The sequence below is a fragment of the Eulemur rufifrons genome, chromosome 29, assembly GCF_041146395.1.
Source record: "Eulemur rufifrons isolate Redbay chromosome 29, OSU_ERuf_1, whole genome shotgun sequence".
NCBI lineage: Eukaryota > Metazoa > Chordata > Mammalia > Primates > Lemuridae > Eulemur > Eulemur rufifrons.
The window spans coordinates 56,241,960-56,261,169 of record NC_091011.1 but is presented as its reverse complement, the minus strand read 5'-3'; the positions used below and the strand labels follow the sequence as shown (position 1 = coordinate 56,261,169).

Genomic DNA, 19,210 nt, shown 5'->3' with positions numbered 1-19,210 from the left:
AATACTAGGGAGAAAAGAAATATGTATCTGCTAGCTTATGTACAAAATATGTTGGAAATATATACAGAAAACTGATGTTATTGGATATCTCTGGGGTTGGGCCTTAGACAAATGAAGGTTAGTGGCACTAGAAGAGTTTTACATGCATACCTTTCTGGAATTTTTAAATTTTGAAATATCTAGATGCATTACTTCATAAAAATTGATAAATAAATAAAAGTTAAAAATTTATAAGAATTCAGTAGATTCTATTATTTTAACAAGTAACTTACCCCTACATTAAAAGAAAAGCTAAAGACATCCCTAGGGGAATTCAACATGTTTTATTTTGCCAGGCCAAAAATTTCTTCAATATCCAATTAAACTTTAGTGTGATAGTTACATTTAGTTTGTTTTCTTACACAAAGTAACATTCACCGTAATGACAGTTTCATCATGCTAAAGTCTGTTCACAAACCTACTCTTTTAAAAAAAAAGGTATATTTCTAGGAAATTTTATGTACAGTACAAATGGAAAACATATTAACTTATTGAATTGTCAAACTACACAAAATAAAATCAATCAACCACCAATATTCAGTATACATTAACAATATTTTTGAGAAAGAAAATTCTCTTTACAGTTGGCAGAGTTATGTTCAAGAATTTTTATAATCTTAAAAAAGTAATAAAAGTATACACAATTTAATAATGCACAAAATGGAAAGTATTAAATAGCACAAATAATATTATAAATTTAAACACCCTTATTGTCTATCAGTTTGGACTTACATGAAGCAAGGAAAACTGATCCTGAAACAATTTTGCTTTTAACTCTGTACATAGAATAAATTGGCCATAAGCACAAAAGATGGTTTTGGCTTTACACTGACACATTTCTACTTGTGCGTGTACAGGAGAAAAGAAGTTTAATTACACCTTTTAAGCAGGCAAACCATTTATATCATAAACTGCATTAAAGATTGCTTTAGAATCATACACATTTAGAATGACAGTATTTTTTAATGACATTTAGTACTATGTTGTGTATTTTAACTGCTACTTTTGCCACATTGAGACCTCTTTTACCACCACTGAAGTAATACATCATATTCTTAGATTCTTATCAAGAATCACATCCATTTTGACAATGATTTTAGTTTTTGAAGTTTTATATTGCAATGCTTAAAAAGGCAATGCAACTACCTCGATTACCTTCTTCATGGATTGTTAACAATAAATAAAATTTTTGTATTAGATATTGATTAGGTATATGGTACAATTTCTGTTTTTATCTGGAAACATGACCTTTCTTAAAAAGTAAATAAAATGAAACAGCAAAAGTTGTGCTTTTAAAAGAAATATGAGAAAATGAGGAAATTATTCATATCTTTTCCAGCTATTTTTTCTTAGGAGGAAATAATTTCAGTATTATTCTAATAAAGTTATCCAATCATAAAATTAGAAGATAACTATTCCATCCATCATAAAACTTACCATATGTATATTTATAGACCAATAAACATATGCACCATAATTCTTTTAAAAGAATGTCTATTTTTCTTCTTATTACGTTGTTTTTTCCTTTCTGGACATATTGAGCACCTCATCACCACACCCAAAAGATCATTAAAAAATTAAGTGTTGAGTTAAAAATCAGTAGGATAACTGAGATTGGTTTTAATAAAAGTGAGAGTCATTGAGCTTGAGTATTGAAGTTGTAAAGCAGCCACATTTGTTATAAATTTTCTTAATAAAATTGCATTTTCTACTTTTATTTTACAGTTTCACCCGCATATAGAAATTTGATACTCCAAAATTTTTTTCTTCTTACATTAATTTGCCACAAAGACTGGGAAATTAGGATAAAAATAGTAATCATTCAACAGTGCGAGATTATATTCGTTGAGACTGGAATAACTTAAATAACTTCCAAAATAAGAAAGTACTTTTGTTTGGAAGGCAATGACATAAACCTAACTGCTTCACTGACATGACTCCTATCAAAGATCTTCATGGTATAGGTTATTGATTTCATCTTCCTGAAACAAGGAATCAGAGGTCAATGACAGATATCAGCAACTGATAATTTTTACAATCTTAAAAAAATAATATATTTCACTGGAAGCATATAAACTCACCATTTTCTCTTTATGAATCACTCATGTTTTTACACAAATTTTAGATGCCCTCTTCCTTGTCTTTTATCTACTATGACATTTCTTTTGATAGCCACTCTGTCACATGCATTTATATGACTTTTACTATGTGAAAGTTGTGATTTTGGAGTTTGTTTTCATATATAAAATCATTCACAATTAGAAATCTAAAGCCCCAAAGCAGGGAAGAAATATCACAGGGTTATAGCCCTTGTTCTATTGAGGGATGTGACGATTCTAGTTTTGTAGCCTCACTGTTGATTTCGAAGCAAAGGTGAGTAAAGATATAAATAAAATCTAGGTTAAGTTAAATATTTATGTGCACCATGAGGACCATGACATGTCTAGTGCTAGTCAATATCATACAAGAAAATGCATGCTCATTTCAGTTCATGTAAAACTCACTTTAGGAGTGAGTAATCACCTTTCTCAGGAATTTCCCATGAGTAAAGCCCAAGATTCTTTGCTCAAAATTTGATTGTTTGAAGACAGAGCATTTGTTACTAGTAGCATAAGCCCTATGGAAGAAAATATTATGACTCTGGCAACTGATTCCTCCTGTTTCTACTTTTCCGGCTGTTGATGAGAGCCTTTAACTTGCCATAGTCTCCTCTCATTTTCTGTGAGTCTCCTCCCTGTTGAGGCTGCTGCCGAGTGTCTTTGCAGTACTGATTAATCATCTGCATTTCTGAGTGGCTGAATGCCCCCATGATGTCTTTCGGGTGGAAGGGTAAAGCCCTTACCGAACTGGCCCAGGTCCATGGGGACCATTTGTCTGTCACAACAGCCACCATTTCGGAATCTAAAACTTTGAAGTTGATCTTGGCTATGGTCTGCTTGAAACTGTTCTCAGTAGCAATGCAGTGATACAGTCCTTGGTCAGAATCTTGAACAGAGCGGATCAGCAGTCCTTGAGAAGTGGCTATGATTCGTTCATTCAGCTTCACCTAAAAAGAGAGACATGCTAAATTTCCTACAACTGAACCCTTATTTCCTAAAGAACTATGTTCAACATACATAGAAAAACAAATCACATTTGGAAAAAGTATTAAGTACTACTTAGCTTCCTTTTCAGTGGACACAAAATGTCAGTCAGTTCTGCCAATTCCATTGCCTTATTATTATTGTTATTGTTATTATTATTATTAACATGGGAGATCTTGTCTGAGGGGTATTGAATCTAATAAAGAATGGGTGACGGTATCATCCATGTTGGCAAAAATATCTTAGTGCTGTTCCCCAGATAGAAGTAGTTTCTCAACATATAAGCACAGAATTTTGGTTGCTTTTGAAATCAGACTCACAGCCAACATGAATGCATGGATAATTTGAAATACCTATTTCATCCTGAAGTTCATATTTATAAAAATACTCACTGGTAAAAACATGAAACTACAATTAAAGGGTGAATTTTATCTTTTTTTCAATGAATGAATGTTCTTTGGAATAAAAAAATATATGAGCAGAGGCAAAGTTTTGAACATTATCAAAGGCCCTTTCCAATTATTCCAAAATAAAGAATGTCTAAAAATGAGCTGGAATGTCATTACATTGTAAGTCTTCTAAGTGGTTTTACCTCCAAGGAAAGGTAATAAAGAACTGTGGATTAATATTTAATTACTTTATAGACTTATACTAGAAGAATGATCATTTGCTGAATATCAGCTAAGTGCTTGAAATTTGTCTTCCTTACAGTTCCAGCTATAGTATTGCCAATGAAGAAATAAGTGGTAAGAAGTTCCTTGACATGTATACTCTAAAATACGCTTTCATTGAGGAGAAAAGAAATTTGACCAAAATCAAAATGAGGTAATACATGTGAAATGTTTTTCTAAATGATAAAAGTTCTGTGCAAATAGACAAGTTATTGCTAATTAAATCCAAATCAAATATTGATTGTTTTTGATAAAAATTGACCCCCACACAAAAGCACAAAAAGGTGATATAGTATTAAAATGCAAACAATAGAATAGAACTAACTAGAAAAGAGATACTCATTAGAAGGAGCTGGGCTCAACTGATCCTTCTGCCCCAACCTTTCAAGTAACTGGGCGGGCCTACAGGTGCATGCCACCACACCTGGCTGATTCTTCTATTTTTTTGTAGAAATGGGGTATCTCACTATGTTGATCAGGCTGGTCTTGAACTCTTGACCTTAGGTGATCCTCCCACCTTGGCCTCCCAAAGTGCTGGGATTATAGGCATGAGCCACCATGCCTGGCCCCAAATTTGGATATTAATTTAATTTATTAAGTATAAATGTGCCTCCAAAATGATTTAAATAATGTATAAATGCATTGAGAAATTAAAAGAAAGTCTTTTCTATTTGTGAAAAATTGGGAAAAAATTTTGAGGACAATTTGATAATATCCACAAAACATATATATGATATTTGGTACAGTAATTTCAATTCTAGGAATTTATCTAGAAGATATACTCTTAAAAGTATGTAGATATTTGTTTATATAATATTTTTGATAAGAGGAAGCAAGAAATAACCTAGCCAGCAGCCAGTAAATGGCTACGTAAAAAGCAAAAAACAAAACAAAACAAAAAACCCCCCAAAACATCTAAGATAACATTTATACAATGGAATACTGTGCAGCCAGGGAAAAAAATGAGCTACCTCCACGTGTAGTGATATGAAAGTGATGTGTTGTGTGTGCATGTGTGTGTATCTGACAGAGAGCAGGGGAGGAAAATCATAGAGCATATTTGGAGGAATACTGAAGTGGAGAAGTTTATTTTTCACTTTATGCTATTTAGTATGAACTATTTTCACTTGCTCCATGAGTTTTCATCATTTGTTTTACTTTTCTAAAACAAAGTTTAATTATCAGCAATGTGAGCAATAAACCTATGTTTGCCTGAAATAGTAAAATGAAATCAGGATAAATTTAATAAATATTATAGTTTATTTCACTAAATTAAGAATTTAAACACAGCTTAAATTCTAAATGAAACTGATTTTCACAATTGTGTTAAATTTTATTGTAATCTTAAATTATTACATTGTTATGTTTTTGAGAATGTAAGAAAAATCAAGATAATACTATTTGAGTCTCCATTTTCTTGAGCATTCTGAAATAGAACATTAGAAACATCACAAGAGAGAATAAATTCATAACACATTCCATTTTAAATTTTATTGCTAATTTCCATGGCATTTATTCAAGCCTATATATACACATATGTATTTAATTTTAAATCATAGAAATTATATTCACTTCCATACTATTCTATTGACATTGCTACTGAATAAAGGAAAATTACTTTCTCTATATTAGTTAATCCCTGTTGAGGGTGGGAGGAGGAGTGAGGGATAAAAACTTACCTATTGGATACAATGAACACTATTCTGGTGATGGGCACACCAAAGGCCCTGACCTAAGCATTATACAAGGTATCCATGTAATAAAACATTTGTACCTTCTTAATATTTAGAAATAAAAAAAAATCTAACATGTATTAGTTTAATATTCAATAAATTAATGAGACATAGAAACTAATTGTGCCATATACTCTCTGGCTGATAATTCCTGAAGACAAAAATCATGTAATGTACATATAATTATGAAATTAAAACACATGTTCACTGCAATAAAAAGAGCTTCCCTTCATCCTTGTTTTCTACAGCCCCTCTTCTCAAGGGCCACCTGTCTTATTTCCTCACAATTAATAGTAGCTACTGCATTTTATCACATCTAGTGTTTGCCCTTGATATGATGTGATGAAATGGTACTTTGCCTCTGTGCTCTTCCAAAAACCCATAACCTTTGTCTAATCATGAGAGAAAAATCCCGACTGAGGGACATTTAAAAAAAAAAAAATCTGATCAGTATTCCTCAAAACTGTCAAGGTCATCACAAATAAGGAAAGTCTAAGAAACTGTCACAGCGAAGGGCGGCTCAAGAGACCTGAGGACTAAATGTAATGAGGTATCCTGGATGGGATCCTGGAACAGAAAAAGGACATTAGATGAAAGCTAAGGACATCTGAGTAAAGTAAGAACTTTAATTAATAGTAACATATCAGTATTGGTTCGTTAATTGTAATGAGTGTAACATAATGTTAGATGATAATAATTGGGGAAACTTCACAATCTTTCTGTAAATCCAAAACTGTTCTAGAAAATAAAGCCTATTAAAATTTCAAAAGAGAAAATAGATCTCAAATAAATAATAAATTTGTTATTAAAATTTTTAGAAGTATTTTTTAGTATCATAGAATTCTGGGCAAGATGAGGCTCTGAAATCTGTCTAGCTCATCTTTCCTCGCGATAATTAAATCTCCTCTTACGCAAGTGGTCATCTGCCATTGGCTTAATATTCCAGTAACAGGGGACATGCAATTTCCTAAACAGCTCATGACATCTTTGGATAGGCAAGTCTGAGAGTTGGAAAGTATTTTCTCAAATGAAGCCAACATTAATTTAGTAACTTTGATGCAGTATCTGTGTTCTACAGCTTGGGATGGTATGCACTCTACATAGCCTTAATTAACTTAATATGTAGCATCAAAATTACCCACAACAGAAGAATACACAGAAATGCAGAGGGTTCTAATTTTTCCCTTAGCTCCATCACACTTTATGATGCACTAATAGTAGTACATTTCAGACTTCCCTAAGGCTTCATATATACATATATATTTTTATCTTCTCATTTGTGAAGACAACACACCACCAATATCATGCAATTCATTATTTACAATATGCCACCCTACGCCATTTTACAATGCTGCCCTTATAAAACAGCTCTTTCCAATCAGTGAAAGGCTACAGTAAGTATCCTTTTATTTGAAAATCTAAGGCTTTTTTCCATATCATTAACTAAATGCAATAATCCTATAAACAATGATTCTATATATTACCTACGCAAAGCATAAGAGTTATGAATAATAAAGCAATGGAAACAGATTACCACACAGCAGAAAAATGCTTTTGCCATGAAGGTTATAGTTCAGTGTAATTTCTTGCTGAGGGAAATTGAACTTTTTAAAAAGCCTCCTTTTTAAAAAGGAGCTATTGTGTGAAAACTAGGCATCTAGATTTGTGCACAACTTGTTTCTTTTACTAATGTTTCCTCACATCAATACCACCGTCTTAGTGCCCAAGCGCTTGTTTCAATCACCATATTACAGAGGTGAGTAGGCAGAAAGAATTTCTAATGAATCCATCAATTCTTAGGACAAAGGATTTTAAAGAAAGTGGCACTTGTCATCCCAAAGACATAAAAGGATGTTCGTATGCCTTTCCTTTTTTGTTTGATCTGAACCTCACTGAGGGATGGTGATTTAATGCTCTTCCCAAAGCCCTGATGGATTGCCGCCGCGCTGCATCACTCACCTCTTTCCTCCTGTCTTTGTCTTTCTGTAGCAACCACTTGATAGATGCCTGTGGAGACTTGGGGGCACACTCAAGAAAAGTGGTGTTATTTTTTACTCCATACTGAACAATTTCAGCTGCATTTCTGTATGCTGAAAAGCAAAAACAAAAGGAAAGAGAGAGAGAGAGAGAAACACAACAGAATTCAGAGCATATTCTCCTATATAAATGTTTCTTTCTTTATAAAATTGTAGACAACTATGGAAGCCGGCAAAAGGCAGTGATGATCATTAAGCAAGCAAATTGTTATACATTGTTTACCTGTTTTATTTAATGTAAAGGGAAGGAGAGAAAGACCATGAAGTTAATTAAGGCTGTGTTGATAAGGGACATGACGTTTGTTCAAGAATTACTCTGTGTCAATGATTTACTTAATATCACTTTAGACACTCAATTATTACAAAATTCTTGTAAGATTTTCTCAGCTTTTTATAGCTGAGCAGACTGAGGCTGTGAGTTAAGAGGAAATATACTGTAGTTAAAGAGTTAGTGTCTGGCAATGCTGAAGCTAGTTTTATCCTCCCCTAAACTCCATACTTGGTGTAGTACAGAGGAAGCTCAGAAGCCCTAGGAAAGGGTGGGAATTAAGGAGTGGCCTCAGCGAAATGCAGTGGCTGAGGACACAAGCTTTGCAATCAGAGGAACACGGGGTAAAATCCTGACTCTACCCATACTGGCTGAACAAATTCAGACAAGTTAATTGATCTCTCTGCACCTCAGTGTTATTCATTTCTAACAAATATGGATAGTTTTTTCACACAGGTTCATCAATTAAAGTATTAAATTAGGTGAAGCATTTAATATAATAATGTGGTAGCTTAGACATGGACAGGATCTTCATTAATAAAGCAGGCATAATAATAGACTCTGCTTTAGTATAGTTTCTTGAGTATTAAGTGAGAGAATCATAAAAAAGCACTTAGCTCAGGTTGTGACCGAAAGCTGGCATCAATATTTATTTGTCATGACCTCAACTGCCACTATTCTTAACACTGTGACAACTACTATTATTAATGGGGACTGAGAAATAAATACTTATTTATTTCTCTAATAATAAATTTCTCAGCAAATAGAGAAATGGAAATCTGGATTTATTCTCTCAACTAGATGTATGGAACAATTAAGCAAAATCTATCTTAATTTCCTCCTTGTAGTTAGGGTAGTTAGTGACAAGATTGCCATCCTTTACTAAAAGAAAGCCCAAACTTAAAAGGATTAGATATAGAAGTCTTAGTGTTAATTTTTAATATAGTATATCTGTAATATCTGCTTGGAGATAATTGTGGTTGATGGTGTTGAGGTGGGGGGAAGGGATTAGTGGGAAAGTATAACAACATGGTATCTCCATGTCATAATGGGAAGGAAGAGATTAGATTAATTGTAAGACACAGGCAGGATGGTCAACCTATGTTCATACTATGTAGTACACCTATGTTCATAGCAGGATTATTCACTATAGCTAAAAGGTGGAAGGAAACCAAACAGCCAGCGATGGACAAATGGATAAACAAAATGTTTATATACATATAATGGAATATTATTCAATCTTAAATACGAAGAAAATTCTGGTACATGTTACAATACAAATGAACCTTGAATACATCATGCTAAGTGAGATAAGCCAGTCACAAAAGAACAAATATTGCATGATTCCACTTATGTGAAGTGTCCAGAATAATCAAATTCATAATAAATTCATAAGAAATAGAATGGTGGATGCTAGAGGCTGGGGGAAAGAGGGAATGGTTAGTTAGTATTTAATGTGTACATAGTTTCAGTTTGGGAAGATGAAAATATCTACAGATGGCTGGTAATATGGTCGTACAACAATGTGAATGCATTTAATGCCATAGAACTATAAACTTTAAAATCGTTAAAGTAGTAAATTTTATGTTATGTATTGAAGCTTACACCCTAACATGTATATTTGCTGTAATACGTAATCTAAACTTTTGTACCACCATAATACGCTGAAATAAAAAAAAAAACACACTTAAAAAGTACTCTTCAATGTGTTCTTCAATGGTAAATTTTAAAATTTAAAAATGGTAAAATGATTTTTCTTTAGAAAGAAAATAGTTGCTAAGAAAATCTGTAATTATCATCTGTGTGAAAGACCTAACAACTAACATAGAAGTACAGGTGTTCCCAGACATTTGTTTTTTCACAGTGCTTAATACACATACAAATAACATTTAAATTTTAATTACCATACATTAATAGCAAAAATTTTCACAGTGAGTCATTCTTGAAAATGAAAGGCCTGAATCTATTACAATGTTTCCCTTACTGACATGTGATATGTAGCATTACTACTGTTTACAAAGATTGACCATTGCTCACTTTTAATACCTTTTAAATTAAATCCTCTGCATTGAGTAAGTGGATTTCCATGTCTCACATCTTGTCTTCGGCTCCTCCTGCAGGTGCAGAAATATGTAAAAATGACTTAAAATTGTCATTGCCAATTATACCACATTTAAAGCCTTGCATTTTTAACTGAGTGTCCTTTTGATTGCCTAAGCTTCCATTAGATTTTTTTTAAAGAGATCTGATAATCTTATGTGGCAATCTGACATTTCTCATTTACTTCATCAATGATAGGGTGGGTACTTATCCTTGCTTTTCAATCTGAACAAACGCAGTCCCTCCCCAACTACCACTCATGATAGAATGGCTATGGATCTCCCATTATGTGTATATCCCGGGTAAATGCTAGACTTTAAAATTAACAGTGCAAATTTTTAGTTTAGAGATATTCATCCAGAATTTTCTAAAATAAGTTCTAAAGTACATATTCACTAGAATTTTCCTTCTTATAATAGTTTTTTCTTAAATAAACATACTTTTAATACAAAAATCAATGCTTTTTAACACTTTCAAATATATTAAAACTTTTCTGAAATAAGTGATACAGAGATAAAACACAGACATTTAATGTAAGTAAAGTTAAGTAACATTGATCATTTATAATACTACAGTAGCATCCCCCCTGCCAACTTTTAACTTTGAAAAATTTAAAGTCTACAAAAAAGTGAGTATATGAGTACAATGAACACTGGTACACCTAGATCCACAAATTGTTATATTTTGCCATATTTTTTTCTCTCTCACATGTATTTATCATGTATATATTGTTTATGCATATCTATGAAGACCCTTAGAAAATAAGTTGCAGACATGATAATGTCTTACCCTTAAATACTTTAGCATGTATCTTCCAACAATAACTGATTTCTCTACATAAGAGCATCATTAGCATACTAAAATATTAATATTTAAAAATATAATTTTTATATGCATTCATATTAAAATTTCCCTAGTTATGACCAAAATATTCCATTTGGGCTTTTTAAAGTTTATACAGGATCCAATCAAAGTTCATTCTTTGCATTTAGTTGTTATGTACTACTAGCTTAAGGATTTCAAAAATTTATTTACATTTTTGTAAGTTGGTTATTTAAATGAAAGTTTTAAATTATTTGTATTCTAACTTTTTAATTTCCTGAGTCTTAGAATCACTGAGCATCTTCATTTCAACTGTATTACATAGTGTAACAAATTAAAATAGAGCAACTGAAATCTTCTGAGCAAAGCATCATGATACAAACACTGCTGTAAGTGAGAAGGAAGGGGATTCTGTATAAATATTGGGAATATGACTGTTTACTCTCAATGCTGAAAAGTATATTTGAATGAGCGTATCACTTAAATGGGTTAAATGTTAAGTCTTTCTTAGTATTTTTGCCATAAAGATAAATTAGAATCAAGAAGAAGAAAAATATTAAAATTACACCGTGGTTATTAAACTTACAAAGCAAAATTAATCTCAAAGTCATTAATAATGGAAAAAACTCATTTAAGAATACAGAAAATAGTTAATACTTTATGTACACAATGGACTGTATACATCTATTTACGGAAACATGGGAATAAAGTATTATACCACTTAAGTATTCCTTTTCCAATTGTCACATGATACTTTTTAATTAAATATTTCTGTATAACCATACACACAAAATAGGGGAAATGATAGTCATTCTTATCTCAGGAAATATGATTAATACTGTACTATATTCTAGAATAGCTTCCATATCAGGCTTTTACTGCATTGCATTTGCTATATTTTGAAATTACAGAATAATTTACTACAAGCCAACTTGACAGTATACAAGCACTATGTGAGAGTTCTTTTGGCTTACCTCTTCATTTTTAGCCATCTAGACAAGCAATGTCATTCACGATGATTAAATTAACTGTCGTGCGATCAGCACTCTGTCATGGTTTACTCATATTTACAAACTCTCAGGCTGGACAATCTGAATTTACAGTATCACATAGCTTCCAGACATTCAAATATAGAAGAACGTTATTATGCCTTGGCTTACAACATGAGATGGGCAAGGCAGCCATCTAGCCTTTTCTATGTGTAGATTCCTTTCAAGGCATTCAGATCTCATCACAGAAACATGCTGGTAGGCAGAGTAGTATTATATTGCATGTAGGATTTGGGATTTGGCTCAAGTTGCCAATGTTTCATCCATTATAGTCAATTCCTTCGGATAAACAATGAAATCATTTTCTTCTTGTATAGAAGAGATATTTACTTGAAGATTGAATTGATTATCTTATCTCTAAAAAAGTTCCTAAGTACATGTCTGAATCCAGAATAATAACAATAGAGACTAAATTGAAATATCTGATACAAATGCACAAATATTTAAAATACTTGAGAGTGGAAAAATGCTTATATTGTTTATTATGAACCAAGCTATTTAAAAAAAGAGACACTATTGAGCCAATGATACTAAACAACTGTATTATGTCAAAGTATAAATTCCATTGATTTCCAAGTACAACTGTATTTGTCTGTTTCCATACAAGAATATGTTTTTGCTTTACATTCCTATGAACTGCTAAGTGATCTTTGTGTTTTGGTTAGATAGTACAATCAGAGTAAAACCAGGTAAGTTAACATTATTAAAGAAAATGAATGTGGAAAATACTTCAAAGGATCATTTTCATCATTACTACTAATTTCAAAAAAAATACTATATATGGAAATTTAAAAAATAATTCAGCAAACATGTTTTGAATTCATTATAAGCATATCCTTAACCAAGTTTGGAAATAATTTGGAGAATTTAAATGATATAGGTATTTTTAGTGAAACATCAGTATGCTAGTTAAAAATGAATATGGGTAGGCGCACACATATATTTTATATATATAGCATTTTCTGGCTCTTCATGATAGAATTAAGGCACTGCTAGAGATAATCAAGATAGTTCTTCAAATAATTAACTCTTTTTTCTCAACTCATGATGAATGATTTAATATAGGGCATGATATTGTAACAGTAAAACAATTGCAAGATAGACTCAGTTCTTTGTTTATTAAAAAGACATCATTAAGATTATGGTTTGTGGTGCTGGGATGACAATGTGGAATCTAGAAGTGTAACTGGGATTGTAATAGATGGGAGGATATGCAAACAAATGAGCCAACTCATGTTTCAACAGAAACTTCTAAAGTGTAAAAAATAAATTCAAATATGTAATGATAATCCATATATAATATGGAATTTTACTTGACACATTCTTTGTTAAATAAAAATCTTTATTGGTCAAAGCCAAGGATTTTGCAGGGAATGTGTACTAATCTCCAATTCCCTCCCATTATATAAGAGCTGGTATGCCTACAGGACTATAGTAACATTCCATTTATAGTCTCCACACCACTTTCTTCCTTGGAAAATGTAGTGATATAGCTTCCTTCAGCACCAAATCTGCTTAATAGATTAAAGATTGTATTCTAGGTATTAGATATGCCAATTTTTAGAGCTTCTTACCAAGAAAAAGTATTTCCTTATATTTAGTCGTGGTACTTTAAGATATCATATTTGGAAGTGCAAAACAAATATGGTTGAGAAATATGAACAATGATCACAAAAATCATTTTTTAAATTTGACATTATATTTGGAATTTGCTTCCCTCACACTTTGTGTCCAGGTTCATACCTCCAGCCCAGTACAAAGGCAGAAGATCACAGAGCAATGAGATCCAGAAATTCTATGTAGAAATAAAAAGAAGTCAAGGACCTCCTCACTAACTCCTAAAATAAAGTGGGAGAACATAGTGTCTTTGAACACATACAAGAAAGATTCCTGGTTTAAAGAGTGGGAATTTTCTTCATCTCTCATGACCTTAAATTCAGGAGACTCTGATATGATCCAGCCGAGGCTACTCCTCTCTACTCCAGACTCATATTGCCAACTGCCTACTCAATATCCACACTTGAGTAAACTCATAGACACCATTAACTTAACATCATCTTTCTCCCCACAAACCTGATCTTTTCAGTCTTCTCTTTTTCAGGAAATGACATCTACATTCTCAGTTCTGAGAATTTGGGTCATTTTTGACTCCTTTGTTTTTCTGACTTTCCACATCCAGTACATCAACAGACTCTGTGAGTTGTATGAAGGACAGATCAGATCACTTTTTACCACCTTTACCTGTGTCATACCTGTGCAGGCCACAGTTATATTTTATCTAGAGTATTACAGTAGCTTCCTGTCTTGTAGTTTCTCTCCCCCACAACACCCTCCCTCCAGGGCTTCAGTGATCTTTTGAAACCAATATAATTCATGGGCTCAAAAACCCTCAGTCATTTTTCATTTCACTCTAAAAAGTCCTGGATCATCTGACACTCTGACTACCTGTCCTATTCTCATTTCCGTATACCTTCATTAGCTTTGGTGCTGTTTCTTGAAGAGTCCTGACATGTTAGAGATTTCTGGTCCCTCTCCCTGCAATGCCATTCACCCAGATAATGCCTTGGTGCTATTCCACATCAAGTCCTTGATCACATACTATGCCCACAGTAGGGCCCTCCCTGACTACACATTTAACATTGCAACCCCCTGCTTCCCACATGTCCTACCCACTTTCTTTGCCCTTTGTAAATTCATAAACCTTACCATTATTTGATATGCTAGAAGTGTTCCTTAGTTATTTATTGTATGTTTTCCCCCTTTAGAATTTATAACACCTGAAGAAGAGACTTTTACCTTTTTGTTGTTGTTTTTCATCTTACTTAGGATCTAAAACAATGCCTGGGGAATACTTGTCCTGTGATCGATTTTCTGAACTAATGAATAAAAGAATCAGAATACTCCTGATATGTGAAAGTGCTAGGGTTGTTTTAGTCTGTCAAGATCCTTAAAGGAATATAGAGAACAAAAGCTATAAAACATCATCACCCCAATAGTTTACTTGAAAGATCTTTGATGCTCATGGCAGGTATATTTATTTCTTCTGCTAACTCAAAATTTTAAAGGTTTTGCCCCTGTCACCCATCATGGTCCACATTACTATATGAGTGAAAATAGCTACGACCTTGGCTCACCCTAAATTCTGATTGTTCTTTGTTTTACAGTCAATTTCTCTACTGGTGGTTCCTTTTAACTTGGTGCAAGTTGGTACAGAATTTCCCACTTAAGTCTTCGCTTGGTTAAAAGACACCCTGCCTCAGACCGCCTTTCTTTCTTAACCTAACCAGTAATCGTGCACTCACCACTCTAAGGGTAAAGCATGGTCATCAAGGTTTGAAACCAAATCAGGGTACCCACTCCGGAACAATGCTCTAGTAGCTTGAACTAGACCATGCCTTTGATTACAAGATGATTAAATGATGTAGAGAAATCCTAGGAAGGTAGGATTTAAGGATACACTAAAGCATAGAAAACAAAAAAGACATGATTAGGTGATATAAACAAATAAAGCTAAATGATGGTTGAAATATTTTGTGGGTCTTAGGAGAGTAGGTGTTGCAGAGGATTTTTTGAGAGAGGAAAAAATCTTTCCAAAGTGCCATACTCCATAATTAGCATCTTCGTGAGAATCTCAAGTTATAAAGCATTGCCATTTTCTTCATTCAAACACTATGTGTGATGCTAAAAATAGCTAATATGTTTAATGTCATTTTAAAAAAACAGCAATAAAACTGATTTTAACAATATGGAGCACTTATTACTGTCTGGAGACTTACATTTTGATTTTTGGCTGTATGTTTAGTACTTACCGCTTCCCAGTTGGGTAGAACCTAGAGCAAGAGTGGCCATCCCAGGCACAGTACGGGTCCCTTGCCAGGCAGCAATCAGCACAGGCTGTGCCGTAGATGTGGCAGCGATGCAGAGACACTTGGGAAACCCCTTCATTGGAGCTCACATACAACTGTTGCTATTAGAGAAATGATGATGATTTATTTCAGATGTGGAAGTTAAAAGAAGACTTTCAGCAGGAACACATTATAATATATGCCCACAAACCCTTGGATTCATTTTGAAACAGACTAAAAACGTGAGGCAAAGCACAGAAGGGTATAAAGCCAAAATAAATAGAATTTTCCTACGTTAATATGCCTATAACATTACCACTTTCCTGTTCCAAAAAAAGGCTCAGAGCACCATGTAGAATGGTAATGTGTTTTAGACATTGGGATTCATTGTTCTTTCAGAATTGAGGTAATATATTACAGATTTAAATTATGATGTTTTCTTTTTTTCATTCAGTGCTGTCTCTTACCAAAGCACAAGGAAGCATTCTTACTTTTCAAGTCTGGCAACACATTACTTTGTAGATTTGAAAAAGTCAGGTTCAAAATAAAGGGCATTTTTAGTTTAGAAGAAAAAAAATGATAAATAGTATTACATGAAATGAAAAAAATAAAAAATATTTTGGTCACATGCTTTTGAACGTGGCATATTATTGATTAAAACTATATTAAAATTATTTAGAAGAATATCAATATTTATATTTAAATGACTTAAAATTTCTGCTTGCTCCAGTGATCTTCATCACCCTAAGGAAGTCATGAATAAAGATTTCATCCTCCTTTATTTAGAGGGTGTCAACAGCTTCTTAAGATACTGCTCTGATTCCTTTAGCTGTGTATAAAGTAATCATCGGGAGTTGAAGGAATGAGCTTCCAATTGATACTCCTTATTTTCCAAAGGGCTGATATTATATAATTCAAGTTAGCCTGGAATCTCTTAGCTGGAACTTGAATAGATGCAGGTGAGAGGGAGCATATATACCCATATTTACATATATATTTAAAAATTAAATTTATGGAGACGTCATTGGTTCACCAGGCTCTGGAGCTTTGGAGGCAAACTTTTTGGATTCAAATCTCAGAAGCCACAAACTTGCTGTGTAACTTTTCTGAATCTTAGCTTCCTCATTAATAAAATTGGGATGACACCCTATAGAGTTTTTGTAAGAAATAAATGTTGTAAGGGCTATGTCCACATAATTTGGAATAGTTTTTGGTTCATAGGTGATCAATGAATATAAATTAATGGTAATAGAATAAAATACCAATTAACAAACTGTCAAACTATAAGTTTTTAATTCTACCCAATCATTTCAATGACTTCTTACTCTATTATTTCTAATGAAATTATTTTATTTAGATCAATTTATTTTCCAGAAATTGTGATGAAATTGATTCCAGTTGAGACATCCAAGTTAGAAGAAAAATGCTGCATGTTTTGACAATAACCATTTGTCTAGCAATGTTTGAAATAAGTGTTTATTCAGGAAATTAGTGAATAATCTAGTGAATATATCAATTTCATTAAAATACTTCCAGGATGCTAATTTATTTTGAGGAAAGGACACAGTTTCATTCTAGATGATATCTTTTTTGTTACTCCCACTATTTTCTGTTATATACAGAATAATACATGAATAAATTTAAAAAAGAGTGTACAAAATTGATAAAATAGGAAACACTAAGAAAGGTATTTAAATTTATATAAAAATATAAAGGTATTTAAATATGTATATATACAACAATTTGTAGTCCTCTCCTACTGAAAAAATAATGCAGTATGCAGTTGTGCCAATGAATTCCAAAGAGCTAAACAATTACTCCTACCTTGAATCTAATTGTTTTAATGAAACATTTTCAATTATCTACAATATAAGATGTTGAAGGCAGACATAATACGTAAACTACTAATAAATTGAAACTTGTATATAGGACGACTATGGCACACAAATGCTTTGTGTCCATTGTAAATTTTGCTCTGATACTTTCCCTTTCCACTAAACTACTGTAAACAAAAGGCTTCCCTGCTGACTTCAAAGAAAATTCTGACTTGAGATCAGCTCCCTAGGACATTAGGCAAAATGACGAATGGCTTCTTGTTACTTGGGAAAATGTTTGTTATGCACCATACAAACATTTTTACAGATGAGATCTTTAGCTCCATTGTACCTTATTTATTTTTCCTCATAAAATTCAGTCAAGGGAAAAGAGTATAAGACTAACTATGAAATAGTACTTCATCTCTAACAGACCAAATATGGTGAGGAGCACTAAAATTATGTAATCAGTTGTGCTAACACATAAAACCTTTATTCTGTTTTCCAAGAAAAATAAGTCCCAGGCTCTTACAAACAGCATTTGCTGAGGACCCACTTTATTTTAGGCATTTTAAATGAGTCAACCTGTTTGTAAGAAAGGCATTGTGTTGTAGATACAGAAACTTAGGTCAGTGAACTTAAATGATTTGTCTATACTTTATAGTCAGGTTGGAAATCTAATGTATGTCAATCCTACTCTGAAGCCTACTCCATTTTGACTATATTTGACTCTTAGAACATTTGTTCTAAGATAACATCTTTAGGGGCTGGAAAGGTACATATTTTTCACACATAGATATTGAAATCGGGCTTTTCATTTTTAAAATCATTATATATATGCATGTGCAGACACAAATTAGAGGATTAATTAGAAGATTCTGATTATCATAGTTAAATATTTCTTCCCCAAATCCTGAACCCTTAGATTTCAGACTATTTTTTTACTGACATGTATAAACCCTAGGAAATAGCATTTCCTTTAAAATAAGCATAAAAGAATGCATTGCATATTTCAAACGTGACAACAGCAGGAACTTAAAAGAGCATTGAGTACTCATTTCAAGCCCCTGAGAAAGTTGTGACATGATAGTAGCCCAAACATTATGTTAAATTCTTCCCTTAGAAAGTTGGCTTTACACACTGTAATAGTTGAGAATATGTGATATAAAAATGTTGAAATATCTTGCTGTATATATGTTCTACTCTGACTTTTTTACAAAAATAAACCTGTTCAGTCTTTCACTAATAACTAGTAAATTCTACATCAATTAAAAGTGATTTTGTGGTATGCGTTAAGCATTATAATTTATTTTGTCAGCACTAAAACTAATTTTCAGAAGTTACAAAATACATCTTTCATAAGGGCAAACATTTTAATATGTAAAGAACATAAAAGTAATTGTGTTTTTACCTTTTTAGATGAAATTTTCATTGTTGTTATGGGAGCATGATTCTAAAAGATTAGAAAACATCATGTCAGTTGCTCAAATGATCCTTAGAAAGAATTTTACATTAAAAAATCATTTTCTATTAAAACGCAAGAAATTATCATTTTTCTTTACGTGTGTGTACTTTGGAAGTATGTATACTTATATTTATATATAAAGTACATTTCTTCTTTGGAAACTATGGATGGATTTGTTACACAGATATATACCTAAACAAAAATAGTAATTATAATACATCTATAAATATTAGCATTAGAATAAAAAATGAAAATTTCAGAAGAAAGTTTGAGATAATTATAAAA

At 32.4% G+C, this 19,210-nt stretch overlaps 1 protein-coding gene across 1 annotated transcript in view; it reads right to left on the bottom strand.

Annotated features, from left to right (window-relative positions):
- Positions 1–306: 306 nt before the first annotated feature.
- SEMA3C (semaphorin 3C) overlaps positions 307–19,210 on the bottom strand; it is a 154,863-nt gene continuing 135,959 nt past the window's right edge. The window contains exons 13-17 of the mRNA XM_069461916.1: positions 18,872–18,913; positions 15,611–15,768; positions 9,877–9,944; positions 7,486–7,616; positions 307–3,085 (exon numbers count right to left, since the gene is read on the bottom strand). Of these exons, the coding sequence (XP_069318017.1) occupies positions 2,672–3,085; positions 7,486–7,616; positions 9,877–9,944; positions 15,611–15,768; positions 18,872–18,913 (813 nt within the window). The 3' untranslated portion in view covers positions 307–2,671. The remainder of the gene's footprint in view (positions 3,086–7,485; positions 7,617–9,876; positions 9,945–15,610; positions 15,769–18,871; positions 18,914–19,210) is intronic.